Source organism: Tupaia chinensis, unplaced genomic scaffold (assembly GCF_000334495.1).
Source record: "Tupaia chinensis unplaced genomic scaffold, TupChi_1.0 Scaffold000606_1, whole genome shotgun sequence".
NCBI classification, from domain to species: Eukaryota; Metazoa; Chordata; class Mammalia; order Scandentia; family Tupaiidae; genus Tupaia; species Tupaia belangeri.
Genome location: NW_006160124.1, coordinates 2675492 through 2692005, shown reverse-complemented (window position 1 = coordinate 2692005; position 16514 = coordinate 2675492). Strand labels below are relative to the sequence as shown.

The 16514-nt window shown below is 34.3% G+C and overlaps 1 protein-coding gene across 1 annotated transcript in view; it reads right to left on the bottom strand.

The window, feature by feature from the left end:
* SEMA3D (semaphorin 3D) overlaps positions 1 to 16514 on the bottom strand; it is a 228733-nt gene that overhangs the window by 16005 nt on the left and 196214 nt on the right. The window contains exons 12-16 of the mRNA XM_006158746.3: positions 14577 to 14799; positions 11576 to 11664; positions 9411 to 9452; positions 6201 to 6358; positions 3439 to 3503 (exon numbers count right to left, since the gene is read on the bottom strand). Coding sequence (XP_006158808.2) covers positions 3439 to 3503; positions 6201 to 6358; positions 9411 to 9452; positions 11576 to 11664; positions 14577 to 14799 — 577 coding nt within the window. The remainder of the gene's footprint in view (positions 1 to 3438; positions 3504 to 6200; positions 6359 to 9410; positions 9453 to 11575; positions 11665 to 14576; positions 14800 to 16514) is intronic.

The window sequence follows — 16514 nt, the reverse complement described above, 5'->3', positions numbered from 1 at the left end:
AAAATTAGATCTGTTTCCCATGGTTAACGCCGCTCTTCTACTGGATCATCATAAAACTCATGTGCATTTTTCTGTTTTTCTATGCCCAGATGTGTCATGACGTTTCCAACTGCCCAATACAAATATTGCTGATTTTATATCATTTAAAATCATTCAGCACCAGAGCATTTAAAAATTAAAGCAATGAACAAATAAAGGAAGGAGGGAAGGAAGAAAATAAATATTATTTACCAAATATTTATGACTTGTTTATCTGGTAACGTGAAACACACTACTATAGAGGGTTAGAAACAAGTCATCTCCTTTCCTCTTTGCTAATTATTGTCTAAATCTGCCCCCTTCTCCTCATTAAGACTGCAATTACTATAGTTTGTAAATAACCCCATAATCTCTACTCTACATCCCACTATTGATTCTCTGCCCTAGGCTTCCTCTGTTCCAATCAATTATCTATACAGTTGTCAATTCCTTTTATTTAAGAAACAACTTTTTTGAGAAGTACAAAGTAGCACTTTATCTCCTAAAAGAGAATCAAATTTCATAGAATAACATAGACACCATCACAACCTGTCTGAGGTCTTTCTAATTTTAATTACTGTTATTTTATCTACTTTATAGGTTTAAAATTTCTCCTTAAGGCATAGCTCAAATACAATCCACCTAAATAATCCTTTCTTTACATAAATATTCTATAACACAAATATTCTCGTCTGTCTAACATACTGGCATTGTTTTAAGTGCTGGGATGAATATAACAGACAAATTTATTGCCCTCCAGAAACCTACATTCTAGTGACAGATAGAAAGTAATGAAGTAAACTAATAAAAAAATAATATGGTATCTGGTAGTATCTACTATATATTTTGAAAAGAAACAATATAACTGGTTATAGGGGTAGAATGGAAGGAAGGTATTTCATAAAGGTTAGTCAGGAAAGGTCTCTCTGAACAAAGAGCATTTATGCTTAGAATGAAATGATGTGAACATCTAAAGAGAAGAGTCCTTTACCCGAAGGAGAGAGCAAACACAAACATATCTGAGGCAATAATCAGATTGGTACTTCTGAAAAAGAGAAAGCCAGTGAGTGAACCATACAACATGATGTGAGAGAAAGTCAGAGAATATGTTAGGGACCAGGTCACATAGCATCTTTTAGGCCATGGCAAAAGCTGTAGATCTTTTGCTAATTTTCTAAGAAGCTAGTGAAAGATTTGCACTAAGGAAATAACATTATCTTACTGAAGTGTTTGGAAATATTACTCTGGCTACAGAGTGGGTGTAGACTGAAGTGATGTGAGCATAGGAATTGGGAGACCAGTCAATCATCTGTTGAAAAAGTGCATGGTTTCAGTTAGGCAGGCATCTATAGAGATGATAAGAAGCAACAGAATTTGGCCAAACAGACAAAAGGACTTACTGAGAAGTTGGTGATTGGGTGTGAAAGAAAATGAGGAATATGAGGATGACTACTAAGCAGCTGGGGTGCATATTGGTAATATTTACTAATATGGGAAAGTCTAAAGAACAAATAGGTTTGGAGATAAATTCTTTCTCAGACATAAGGTTGAGATGGCATTCAAGTGAACTTCTAAGCACATAATCATTCACATCTGAATACAAGGGAGAATTCTAAACTGGACTATGATGCTGGGAGTCAAATAGCTTCTTACATTATTGAAATGATGGTAGAATAAAAGACTGCAAAGGGCACTCTAATATTTAGATGGTGGAATTAAAAGGAAAGTTAAGAATACTTGGAAGACATAATCTGAGATGAAAGGTAAACCAGCCAGAAGAATATGGAGGCATGGGAGCTGTGTTTTGTCCACTATTGTTTTACCAACAGAAATATTTGAAACTAAGTAATTTTAGTTTTAAAAATGAGGTTTATTTTTGACTCATGACTGCAGACATGTTTAAAGTCTAAAGACATCACAAAATGACAGAGGGCAGAATCTTGACTATCCATAGGTTTCTGCCTGGTCTGGTCCCCTTTCCCCTCTTAAGCTGGTACACCATCTCTGTGAAAACAAAGTCCTGATTTGTATGTAGTTATGGCTGATTTTCCAGAGTAAATACTCTCACCATGGCTAATTTAAAGCAGTGATGGTTTAAAATCAACTCCCAAAATTTCTAAATTTTGCACAGAAAAAAATAGTCATGACTTTTTAGATGACTCAGTATTTAGCAACCAACTTTCATGAGTCCACATGAACTGCTTTCAGCACACCATTGCAGGAGATTCAAGCGAGAAAAGTATTTTAAAGATGAGAGAGTGAGAGATTAAGTAGAAAGGACAACTTAAAATTGCCCATTGGATTTGGCAGGGAAAAACTGTAGTGAATTGTAAGACTGGATTGGGTAGAGCAATAGTGATGATTACAGAAGGTTGTGTGCAATAGGGTAGAGCAAGAATGGGAGATGGTGAAATGGAGAAACTAAGCTTGAGTGCCTGAGCCAACAACTGGGTTTTGTATTCCTTTCTACATAACATTTATCTTATCATCTGATATAGCATTTATTTCAATGTTTCTGTATTTATTGCTGTTTTCTCCCCTAACACACACTTGAATGTAAATTCCATGAACGTAAAAATGTTATTTTTTCTGTTTATTAGTATATCCTCAATACCTATAACAGTCTCGATGCAAGGAGTTTTTGTTTTCATAATGTATATTTTCATCAACTCCTTGAAGCTCTCTTATATTTTCTACCTTGAGGCAGAGCTTGGATTATGCACTTTAATATACTTTTTTCCCTCTATGTTATAAGTCTCATTCATCAGACTTTTTCTTTATTCCTCACCCTCTACTACTCAGATTTTTAAGATCTTTTGTTCTATGAGGATTTTTTTTGTTTGTTTTTTGTTTTTTGTTTTTTTGGGGTTTTTTGTACCTTATGGTATCTCTCCAAAGAATCATAGTTCTCTATGGAGTTTGTTTTGTGGTTTGTTTTGTGGTATTCCTGGGACAATTACATGCACACAAAAGTCACCTAATAAATATTACTGATTGGGTACAAATAAAGTATAGGCTACCTAAACTTCTTTATAAGTACATACACTTTGATCAGATTTTTCTGGTTCGTCTCTTGGAGTTTACTCTAAATGTCCAAATACTTTTGGCTATATCCTGCTTTTGCTCTAGTAGCAGTTTTCAAACTTGATAAGGATGGATAAGGCAGTAAAAAAGAAAGAAACGTTACAGTATAATAAATGTAAAAGACATGTGAAAGAAAAAAAATGATGTAACAAGGAATTATTTATTTAGTCACATAGACAGTTGATTTGTAAAATTTCCTGTTGCTTTTCCAGAACATAAGCATTACACGTACGAGATCTTCTAAAAGATAGATGTTTTCAGTCATAAAACAAAAAGACACAAAGACTAGGCTCAACATTTCAAACAGGAGAAAAAGCATATTAAACCTGTACTTACTGTCTTCAACGTCCCAGCACTGGGTAATTGGGTCTCCATACTTTACATCTTGGCGTCGAGCTCGCCTATGGTAAAATATTAAATGGATAGAACTTCAAATATGATCAATAAATGATAGAAAGTCTTCATCTAATAATAGTCAATAATAGCATTCATTTGAATATTACTGGTAGTAGAGTTCTAACAGAAAATATATATATATATATGTTTTGGGCGGTTTCATGTAACTACTATTTTTCTTTCTTTTTTCCTAATTTTTTTTTTTTGAGATTTTTGTTATAGGGCACATGCGCTCGCTGGAAAGACAGAGAGACCAAAAGTGAGAAGTATCCCCCAGGAGAAGAAAGGAAGGCCATGACATAATCCCTTCTCCTCCAGTCTTCTCTCAGGATTTTGGGCATGAATCCACACATGCCCAGCATGAGTTTTAAGTGGCTGGGTCAAGAACTCAAACTGAGGTCAACTACATGGCAGTCTGGTGACATAACCATCATGCCATCTCCTAGTCCTTTTTTTCTAAGTTTCGACAAATTATTCAACAAAACAGGTAAAGTATAAATATAACTCAGGTATTTTTATGTATATGAAATGGGGATAACTATTCCTAACTTCTTTCAATCATTGGGAAAATAATAATATAAAAAAGCTTTAGTTAGTCAGTAGAAAAGTACTCACAATACAAAATAGTTTTTAATGTAGAGAGTCATTACTACGTAAATTTGATTAAGCAACAAATTAAATACCATCACGTCAAATTAGAGTCCATGTGTAATAAATGAGTACAAATGAAATAAATTGCTACATGTTATTTTTATTTGCTGACATGTACCTTATATTATTTTTCTGGTGACAGTAATAATAATAATAATAAATAACTTTTGTATTGTCACATATTTCTATAAGAGAAAATAGTATCTATTGCATTAAAAAAGTTCTGCAACATCTAAGTTAAACTTGTTTTATACTCTTACAATATATTTTCATTTCCTTGGATGTTTTATGCTGTCACTTCAGAGATCAGAGTAGTAACAAGAAACCTTCCAAGATATTTAGGGTGTTCCCTAAGGGCAATGTAAACTGGATGACAACCTTGTACAAAGTCCATCCATTGTATACATCCCTTGGTTCACACGGGCATTATGTTAGGTAAGGGAAAACATCACAGTGGTGTGTCTGCAAGATACTGTTTTGGGAAATACAAGAAGAAAAAAAATTATGATGGCATAAGGTAACTAAGGTCAAGAATGTTTTTAAATCTTGGCTTCTTAAGGAACAGGATCAATTCATCAAACTGAAGGTTTATTACCAACTAATGAGCATTCCTACATTTTAGCTTCTAGGAAAGCATTCCCCAAAGACTAACTATGATGAGTACCTTCTTAACCAAAGACAAAATATTGGTGCTTTCCATCTTTAACTTCTAATAATTGTATCTACCTACTAATATTTAATTCAGATATTTTAGGAAGTATAAATGATCTTTCTAATTTTAAGTAATACTTGCTGTTGTACTATATGTTTAATCTGTGATTCCCCTAGAACTGGGCAAATCTGTCCAATGTTGAAAGAAAAGAAAAGATTTATAAATAGCAGTAAGAGTAACACATAATCATGTATTATCTGTTTGATCAAAAAGTCTTAAAGATTAAAAATTATACATATTTAAATAATATATCAGAAAATAGTGTTACTACAGTCCAAATTTAAAAATAAAGATCAAAACATATTTAGCTAGCATAAGTCATATTGATGAGCATTCACTCAGGTTGTTTCCAATTATTTTATTATTACAAATAATGCTGACATAAACATCCTTAAATATACAACTTTGTGATATTTTGCACAGGTATGTATAGAATATATTCTTAGCTGGAAATTGTTGGCTAGTTTTTAGAGCATGTAAAGCAATGAACAACAAACAGCAAGGCAACAGTGGTGGTTTAAATATATCTAAGCATCAGAAATTGACCAAATTGGGACCAGCAGTTAGTGTAATGGCTATGTCACTGGACTCCCATGTAGTCGACCGTGGTTCGCGTCCCGGACGCAGTGGCTTAAAACTCACACCAGGCATGTGTGTGTGCGTGCCCAAGATCCCAAGAGGAGAATAGAGGAGAAGGGATTGCGGTGTGGCCATCCCCCCGGGGGGTGATTTCTCGCTTTCTGTCTCTCTGTCTCTCTCTGTCTGTCTGGTGAGCACACGCGCCCTATAGCAAAAACCTCTCAAAAAAAAAAAAGGAAAACAAAAAGAAATGGACCAAATTATAATTATTAAAATACAAATAAAATTATACCAAGTTACTAGGATGGGCTGTGGGCTGTAAATAGCACGTACTTTTACAAACATGTACATTTATAGATTGTATTGCAAAAGAATATGAGTTTATACCTATATAGAGTTTATACCTATGTATGAGTTTATACCTATGTAGAAATCAGAATGAGTATGAGTTTATACCTATGTAGAAATAAGAAGGATAAAATAATAGAAAATGTAAAGTGGTGAATAAAAATGAAGATTTAATGATACTTGACCTAAATAAAGGAAAACACTATTAAAAAGTTAAAATGTTTTCCTCGTATCAGAATTTCATAACATGGCTTTTATCCTTTCAGAATTTAGTTTTATGTAAAACTAAACATTTAACAGACCAAGTGCAAGGACTGTTTCACCTTTAACCTAAACTATAAGATAAGACAATTGAGTGAGGCTTTTCGCTTATAGAAAGGAAAGTTTCATAGTAACTCAATAAGCTCCTGACCGTTTTGAAGTGGGCGCATATCGAGAGCAGGCGTGTCCATCCCAGGCGCAGTAGGGGTCTCTGGCAAGGCAGCAGTCAGCACAAGCTTTCCCGTATGTACCGCATCTGTGCAAGGAGAGCTGAACCAATCCATCCCGGGAACCAATGTACAACTGTTGCTGCAAATCAGACAAAGCAAAGGAGTTAGAGTTACCTTTCAAATTAGTCTCCAGAACTTCTTTCTTGACTATCACATGATCAATCTAAATCTGCTTCCTCGAACATCCTGTCCTTTGTAAGCACTCGTATAGAAATAGGAGAGGCAAGTCAGTCAATCACTTCTCTCCGTCGTGGTAGGCTGGTGATTGTTGTTCCTACTCAAATGGACAGCATTCTACAGAGCTTGGGTAAGCTTAACAGGAGTTTAAGAAGATCAAAAACCAACCGTGAGACTGGGGAATTAAGATGTCAAGTTATTTCTGAATAGTAGAAAACATACTTTGGTAGATTATATCAATCACATATGCTAAAGGCAAAACCAATTGTCTTCCCTGACATGGTTCCCTACATGAGAGATGACTGAAAAGAGATCTGTAAACTTTTCTTCTGTTTTTAATTAACGTTTTGTTTGCTAATGAGGTACTGATACTCAGAAGAACATGCTTTATAAGTAGGAGGGAAAATATTTAGTGTCACTATGAGAAAAGTATTAAGCAGGTTTGAGGGATGGCATATCATAAATGAAGGGCTATAGGATACTGAAATAATCCAGCAAATGAAATTATATTTTGACAAGTCCTAAAATCAATGCACTACTACCCATATGCAATCATGGGAGTGTCTGTGATGGTGTTGAGGAGAGGAATGAAACAAATGAATAAGCTATAGTTTGTGCCTTCAAAGAACTCACGGTCAACTCTAGCTTTGGTCTCTGTCTCTCTGGCTGGCTGGCGAGCTTACGTGCCCTATAGCAAAATCCCCCCAAGTTTTAAATGAAGAAAGAACATCTTAGAATTAGGGCATAAGTAACACACATGTACTCAACCTACAGTAATCTATTTTACAACTGTGCACTCGCTAACCTGTTAGTTAAGACCTCCTGGTTGCTAAATACAGTGAACGCAGTCTAGTATTTATTTTACTAAAATTTTCTGTATTGTTTGACACTAATGACTATACTCTCCTCGAAACGCTCTCCCCTTCTTCATCTGCTCCCTTTTTTTTCTACCTAAGACATTTGTCTTCTTTGTGATTCTTTTCTTGGAATCAAAATTTGGGAGTTTCTCTTTTCATTTCTTTACTTTTTTTATTGTACAAAGATTCAGAGGTATATTGTAAATAAGAAAAATGAGAACATAATATGCAATAGTTCTAAATCTACTCATCTTGCCCTGCTTTGGCAAGACACACCATCACTCACCTGGTCACCCAGGACAGAAGTGTGGGAACTATCTTTGAATCTTCTTTTGCTCACATTTAATCTGTTACAGCGCTTTTCCATTTTCTCATACAAAACTGCCTAATCTATTCCTTCCTCTTTCCACTGCCACTACCTTCATTTTGGTCCTTGTAATTTCTTTCCTGGATTACTTACTAGTGTCCTCACTATTTCGGCTGATTTAGCTTTATTTCCTAGCAACTCTACTCCAGGATCTAATCCATCTTCTAAATCAGAAATCTTACCCCAACACCCTCTTGCTTAAAATTGTTAATGCTTTTCATTGTCCTTAAGATCAGTTGTGAAATTTGTTAGAAGGACCTAAAAGGAGGTGCTTAGTCTTGCTTTGGTTTTACTTCCCCAGGTTCATTTTTTTCCTCCTCCCTTCCTGAGCACATGAATTCCTCTAATTGTATACAGACTTACTAGAATAAACTATGGCTTCCCTCTCTTCACACCTTTGCAAATGTTTTTCTTGTACTTGGCATATGCTGCCCCTACTTCCCATCCTGCTTTTAATTTATTCAGTTAACTGCAACGTTCTTCATGAATGAGGTTGTACTTCTTCAGCTGTCTTCCTTAGCTCCCTTTTAGGCTACTTTTTCTTTAGTGTTTCTCCGTATTGTTATCATGTTCTTTTTTCTCCCAGTTCTACATTGAGTTTCTAGATATCAACTGCTCTGTTACTTATTCATTTCTATAACCTCCAATCATAATTGTAGGTCTCAAGAAATCTTGAAAGAATAAGTAAGTTAATGAAAAAGACCTGAAGAAGAAATCTATTTAGATCTTTCCCCTAGCAGACACTGTGCTGTACTAGACAGACATTAAGACAATTTTACATGAATCTTAATGGTGAATATCATAGCATATCATAGCATAGGACTTTTTGGATATTTTGGTGGTGCATATAGAAATAGTAATGATAGTCTAAATCTCTCAAATCAATTGAGATTTGAAGTATCATATTAGGGAACTGTAAAGCCATATTAACTATTATTATCAGCATTCTTAACTACCATTTATTTCACACTTAAAATGTGCCAGTTCTCTGTTCAGAGCTTTGCAAGCAACATTCAATTTAAACTTGAAATCACCTTGGGAAGTAGATATTATTTTTTCTAACTTTACTGTGGAGGACATCAGACACTAAGTGGTAAGTTGGAAGTAAATAGCTGTTGTTTGCCACTACAGTCTATCATTCGATTTCCTAGGCTTTACCATTAAAACCCTTTATAAGGTGTTATTATTCTACATGAACTTCTTATGGCATTGACAGAAAGATATCTTCATAAGACAAGAAAAAGCGAGATGAATTCTCAAGATTCAAAGGAAAAGGGACATATTTTATTTAATTTTTAAGTTTTGTTTTGTTTTGTTTTTCCCCCATGAGTGAGACAGACAGACAAAGAAAGAGAGAAAGATAGCTTGCCAACAAGGTCCTGATGCCACGAGTCACCCACAGCCTTAGCAACCCCTGGGCATGAGAGTGTCCAGTGTGTTCAGGAAGGTCTCCGGGGAAAACCTGGGTCAGTCTCATATGTCACATTTTGCCAATGTACCAACATCTGATCTCGAGAATATATCATTTAATTAATAAAATGTGGTTTCATTTCTCCCACAAAAGGCTGAAACAACATTTTCTAATCAACTACAAGAAAATCAAATAATGTAAAAATTTACATTATTTACAATTTAACTTCAAATTTTAATGAATTTTTATTCAAATAAACTTTGATTCAAGCAATTTGTTGATTTAGTGGTCAATTTTTATACAAAAAATTAGAAAGTACCTGCTTCAGAGACAACTCCATGTTCAAGATGATTGATGAGTGCTGAAAATAGAAGTTAAAAGGTAATGAAGGTGATCTTTAACAGGCTTTTGTATTAACCAATATATTACTTTATTTTATACCAAAGAACACTGAAATAAACAGCAAGACCTTATTATGGAGTAGAGAAAGTTTCTTTATTATTTGCTATTTTCTTCCAGCCTGTAGTGATTCTACTTTAATAAAAATAACAAAAATAGTTATTTTAAATTATTTTATTAAAAAAAAACTACACTGTACATTGAAAATGGTAACCAGTTGCCCACCTTCTTCTTTTAAACCTGCTTATCTTAACTGCTTCCATATAATTCAAACTAGTGTTGACAAGAACATCTCCATAATTATTTATTGCCTGTTTCTGCTTTTACTTAGATCAGTAGTTCAAGTAGCAGTGTTTTGAAGTTACGGTGGTGTTCCTTGTGATGGCCACATTCTTTTTAGATATTATCAGATACCAAGGCACATGATTTTAAGGTAGGAACTAGAGCTTGCAAGTTTGCAAGTATGCAAGTTCAAATCAGAAACACGGACACAAAATCTGACAACCTAAAGAGGATAGTATACTTTTTAAATATGCATCTCTATGTATTGTCTATCTACTATACCCATTTCTCACCAGTCAGTATTTACTAATCCAAACAGTAACAAAGGTTGAACATTTAATAAAAGATATGAGCAAAATTTTAGGTGAAAAAGTTCTATTCAACTATTTGTTTTTGTTATGAAATTTAAAAAATGGCTGAGACTGTCAGTGGTGTGGTGTAGCTGGATCCCACAAGGACAACTGCACAGCTCAAGTCCTGACTTGGCGTCTTGAAATATTAACTGGATAGGTGCACTTGTGTGCTTAAAATAACAAATAGGAGATTGGAGTAGAAGGGACTGCAATGTGGACATCCCTCCTGTGGGGTGACATCTCACTTTCCTTCTCTCTCTGTCTGTCTTCTGCAAGTGTACATACCTTATTGCAAAAATAAATAAATAAATAAAAGCCAAATTAATCACTAGACATTATGCATATTTAGTTTTTGTATATCAATAATACTTCAATAAAGTTTAAAAAACAAAATGAACAGAAGTAAATTTGTCACTATTTTAACAACGTGTGGAATCCAAACAATTTATCTGCACTACTGTCTAACAACCATGAAAGACTCATTCAAATGTATTTTGTATGTTATAGGGACTTTAGTTTTGGCCTCTGGGTTCACACTTATTTATATCAAATACGTGTCCTTTCCCTTAGGAACCACCCAAGATTTTGTTTTTGCAGATTCCCGATAGCTGGTCTTGTTCTTGTTAACTCCTTGACCACTATTATCATCACAGTGTAAACAAGATCTAGTGGAACCCAATATGTTGATGTACTTGAGCTCCTCAAAGCAGAGGGCTCCACCCTGTTATGACAATAAATGTTCATGTGGAAAGAATTCTATTTTAATAAACTGTCTCAACAAAAATATTATAAAAACCTCAGCAATATTTTTTAAAAGCTCTTCTAAGAAATATATTATTAATTCTAATATTTTCTGGAAATGACTTTAAATTAGATTACATAGAAAATTTACAAAGAATGTCACAATTCAAATTTATTACTAAAAGTCAAAGACCTTCCCCAAACCTGGAGAACTATTCTACTGGATCTACTAACTCTTTTTGGCAAGTGAGAAGAATTTAGCATACGTGAAGATGTTCTATGATGCAATCATGCAATGTTTTTTTTTAATTTCCTTACAGAAAAGCAGAGACACATAATTTATACACTCTGTTTTGTCAAATTCAATTGGGGGGAAATTGAAAAGCAAAATTTATAAAGTAGAAAAGCATCTGGATAGTAAAAGAGACCCCAGGCTTTCATTTAATGTGGCCATTTGTCTGACTGTATGCCTAGAGAATGCAGTAATGAGAGGCAATCCCAGGCACTCAGAGTTCAGTGGTATTCTACAGAGCAAGGTAAGTCCTGTTCTTAGTTGCTTATAAAACTTTTCCATTGCTTACAGAAAATAAAAATGAAAGAGCTACTTTCAAAGACATTTCCAGGAAAAGTGATGATGTATTAAGACAAATGTGCCCTGTAACCAACTCCACAGTCTCGCCCTCTCTTCTGGAACTCTGAACCGTCTTACCTTGAAGACCTGCAGCTCCTCCAACACTACCTCTTCCATGTTCCACTTTTCTTTCGAAATGCTGACAACTTTTAGGACAGTTCCAATGTCTGCGAAAAGTACAGGGTGCATAATCCTGTTGTTTCAATTCCAATATACAGCTGTAGGCATATTTCTAGAAACCTTCAAATCATTCCCCTCATTTTTCTTTAAATGCCTTTCAAGACATCAAGTAAATTGAATCATGAAAGTAGAGCTTCCTACATATGATTTTACCCCTCCAAAATATTATAGCCTTCAGTTAGTAGAATACATATTTATAAAGAAAATATTAAAACACATATTCAGAGTATATTCCTAATAAAGGAAATATTCATATAGGAAGGGGTTGGGAAAAATTCATGGAAAACGCAGTAAAACTACAAGTTCATCTGTTGCAAAAAATTCTGAAAGCCATGCATAGTTTTTTTTATAATAGTTTCCACAACTTTTTTTAAGTTCCCTTCTTACATGTTTAATTTTTTTTTTTTTTGAGAGGTTTTTGGTATATGGCGCGTGCGAAAGACAAGAGAGAGATAGAAAGACAGAAAAAGAGAAATTTATCCCCTGGGGGGATGGCCACACTGCAATCTCTTCTTCGTTCTCCTCTCGGGATCTTGGGCATGGAGGCACATGCGCCCATCTTGAATTTAAGCCACTGGGTTAGGACTCAAACCACAGTGGAGTACATGGGAGTCCAGCGACATAGCCATTATGCTAACTGCTGGTCCCAATATGTTTAATTGAAATATAGGTTGAAATGACAAAAGTTGGATCTTTTGGATATTAATTAAAATGTTGACTACATTAAAATAACTAATCTTGTGTGTGTAATATTTATTTAGTACTTATTACATCAAGTATACCACAAAAGGCGAGATTCATATACTTTTGGTAATTGTAATAAAAGGACATAACAATGAAACTATCTACATGGGAGAAATTGTAATCCACCCTTCAAATGTGTTCTGCATTCAGAATTATTAGCAATAAACTACAAACTAAAGTTTTACTCAAGATTATTTTAGTTCAGCTTAAAATAATACAAGGTTAAAATGTAAACCAAAAATTGACATTTAGAAAAGATGTCTTATAACTAACTGTATTATCTCATATTGCAGTTTTACCAGGTGGCATGTTGGTACCAAAAGAAAATAAATGAGCACTTTAGAAAAAGAAAAAAAAAAAAACCTACTTTGAAATTAATAATATAAAATAGATGTTTTTAAATCTCTGACCTCTGGGATTGGATATTGTAATATACATATTGGTAGCAATGAACTTGTTTGAACAAAATATTCCGTATTACTTAATTCCTCTGTTAAATGACACTGAGATCTTTGAAAACTATTAAATATACATTTGCAAATGTCAAAATTGAAAATCTATCGCAAAAGCCCTTTAATTTTCTTAGCAAAGGTTAGATAGTACCATCTAGTGGCTAAGTGATATTCACAATAGTGAACTGTTAAATACCTAGGAATGCGCTCCTGGGTGGACAGTGCAAATTTAGTTCAAATTTATGAGAATAATAGCAGCTAACTATTTTGTGTTTTGCCCATTCAATAGTCATAAAATAGTCCTGGAAAGAGCCTTTGTTTTTCTGAGTCTTGGAACTGTCAGCTGCAAGGTAATCAGATTTGATAGCTGGTATTCAAAAGCCACCTGAGTCCTCATACATAAAGTTCCTAATAAATCTAACTTCTGTAAAAATCAGTAGTTTTTTTTTAAAGAATTATTTTATTCAACTTTATTTATTTATTTTAATTTGCCCACAGAGGGACAGAGTAAGAGAGAGAGAGAGCAGGAGAGAGAGAGAAAGTGAGAAAGCAAGCTGGCAGGTCCAGGACTCGAACCGTAGTTAGCCACGTGGGAATCCAGTGCCCTTAGCCACCACACCACCTTCTGGCCCCAATATGTTCAGATAAAATTATTCTTAAATCATTTTGCATTCCTAAAAATCTATTCTAATAAGTGTCTGTGTTTCTTGCAATCCTTGATTCATTAAATGATATAGCATTACATAGGATGCACTGCTTTGGTTCAATGATATTTGTTATCTTTATTGCCATTGGAATCAACATAACTATTAGATAATACTATTTCTTATTTTTGAAATTCACCAAATGAGAAATATTTCTATTTCTGTAAAACATTGTTTGATATTTTTATAATTATCGAGTTGACAAACAAAAAATAAATAAAATGGGTTCCAATAATGAGTAACCCACAAAAATAACTTTATTCCACAAGATTCGAAAGCCAGAAAAATAATCTCTAAGACAGCTCTTTTTGAAGGTCTTTATGAAGACCTTAATGATTTTGAAAAAAAAAAAACTATCTTTATTACAAAAATTATTTATTTCTCCCATGAGTAACAGAGAGTGAGACAGATCTTCATGCCATGATCCACCCCCAGTCCTAGCCAGCTCCCGGATCATGGGCACACAGGCCTGGTGTATACAGAACATAAATCTGGAAGCCTCCCGTGGGGGTCAGCCTTCTGGAGTATTGCATTACTACCGTTGTGCCATCCACTCTCTCTCCACCCTCAGTAAGTCAATTAAATGAGTGATTCTCAAAATCATGTGCAGGGAGCCTCTGGAATATAGTTTATCAAATATCCCTGTGGGAAGATGGGAGGGTGTAATTTGAAAATAAAGAAACATAGCTTTGACACTGTTTTACTCTACTTGTTTGATTTAGTCCACATTAAATAAAAACGTATCGAGCACCTAATGTATCGCAGGTACATTACAGTCACACTATTCAAATGTATTTCGCAATCTCCAATCGGAGACTGGGAGATATTTATGATTATCAGTTAAACCACACATTATACATCTTTGAGAAACAATGACAACATATTAGCTAATCATGACTCATTTTCGTTTTGACCCATAAATATTTTTGAAGCTTTTGTTTTCTTTGCCTAATAATGAAAAATGTCTTTGAAATAAAGTGTAATCTAGTATGAGCTTACCTGTTCCAAGAAACATCACATCATACTGGCCATCTTCTGCAATGACATGATCCACCACTATCTGTGTCAGTCTGTAATCCACATTGATCCGTTTAAATCTTGGTCCTCCAGCAACTGGGTATACTGACTTGAACATCACCGGGTGCCGCTTAATGAAACTGATGACGTCATCGGGAAAATCTCGGGTGGATTTAATCAATGGGTCGTAGGTTTTGCTTGGACACTAAAAAAGAAATGCGTAGGGCAGTAAAAACATGGTTCATGCATCTGGTAAATGTACACTTCTTTCCAGTAAGGTTCTTACAGTTGTTTAACAATAATGAAGGAATGAACAGCAGAGCCAATCGCATTTACTTGTATACAAATATAGTGCATCTCCTCATTTACTTAATGTATTCAAATGCAGTTTTCTTCCTCAAAAATATTCAAAAGTATGGAGACCAGCAGTTAGCGTAATGACTATGTCGCTGGACTCCCACGTAGCGGACCGCGGTTCGAGTCCTGGACCTTATGGCTTAAGCCATGTGTGCCCAAGATCCCAAGAGGAAAATGGAGGAGAAGGGATTGAGGCGTGGTCATCTCCCCTGGGGGGTGATTTCTCGCTTTCTGTCTCTCTGTCTCTCTCTGTCTGTCTGGCGGGTGCATGTGCCCTATAGCAAAAAACAACACAAAACAAGAAAAACTCTCCAAAAAATATTCAAAAGTACATCTATTTATCTGTATTTTCTAAAATTGTCACAGTGAAGATGGTTTCTTACAAAGATTACAATTTCTAACCAAAATACATGAAACTTAAGTATACATAACTTTAAGAAACTGATGAAAAACATGAGAACATATGGGAAATTATTGTTTGCAATGGCTTTTGAGTAAATTTAAGATTTCAGTTTAAATCAAATCAAATTATTGAACATAAAAAAGAATAAGTCACAGATCACAAAAATAACTTTCAAAAGCTTTAATGGTTTGAGGTGGTAATTATCTAGTTTTCTTTTCTTTTCTTTTTCTTTTTTTACAACTGCTGTGAAAATTATACTGTGAACAATTCAACAGCTCTTCCCCTAAAGGATTTGTGAAGAGAACCCTCAGGGAATTTTCCACTTCTATCTAAAGTGGCCTCTTCTAAATCAATTGTTAGCATAACCTGCCCCCTAGTGGTAAAAATTAAAAGCTCAAACTAGTACAAATTAAATGAATTGAAAGTGTCTTTATCCAAAAAAAGGAAGAAATCACTTTATAATTTGACTTTTTTTTCCCCAGAAAATATCTTCTCTCCTACATCCTAAATCTATTTAGTGTTTCAATGTAGAACAATTTAGGAAGTTATCTCAGATAGAACAATTCTGTTATCACATTCAAATTCTTAAATGGACTAACACATAGCTTTGGGATGAAAATCCTTAGCTAATTCGTTAGTTAATTTGGTAGGTGTAGAGAAGAAATGAGTGACATTCGGAAAAGGTAGCAAAAATGCTACTTTTTCTGTTCTAGTTTTTAGACAAGTTAGTTTTAGATAGCATTGTCTATGAACTGGATCATTTGTATGAGGCACCTAAACAGCACCATGTCAGGGCCCTTGAAGTATTAACAATGGTCATTGTTAGGGAGATAAAGGTTCTGGAGTTAGTCACAATATATGATGCCAACCCCACGTCCTATATCAGTAAAATCATAATGACTCGTTACAAACCAGAACAAATATAAAAGTTGTACTAAAACAAAACAAACAAATAAAAGTGTTTTATTTATTAATTAAAAAAATAAAAAGACAACATTTTTAATATATCTATGATATATTTACCATTTGCGACATTTTGGTTAATGTTTTCTATAAATAACTTGAGAGTATATCTTTCATAAATATCTTGAGTGGCTGGTATTAGGAAACTGGCCCTTTATCTATCAATATTTATTTGTCCCAGGTCTCTACTAAAGATT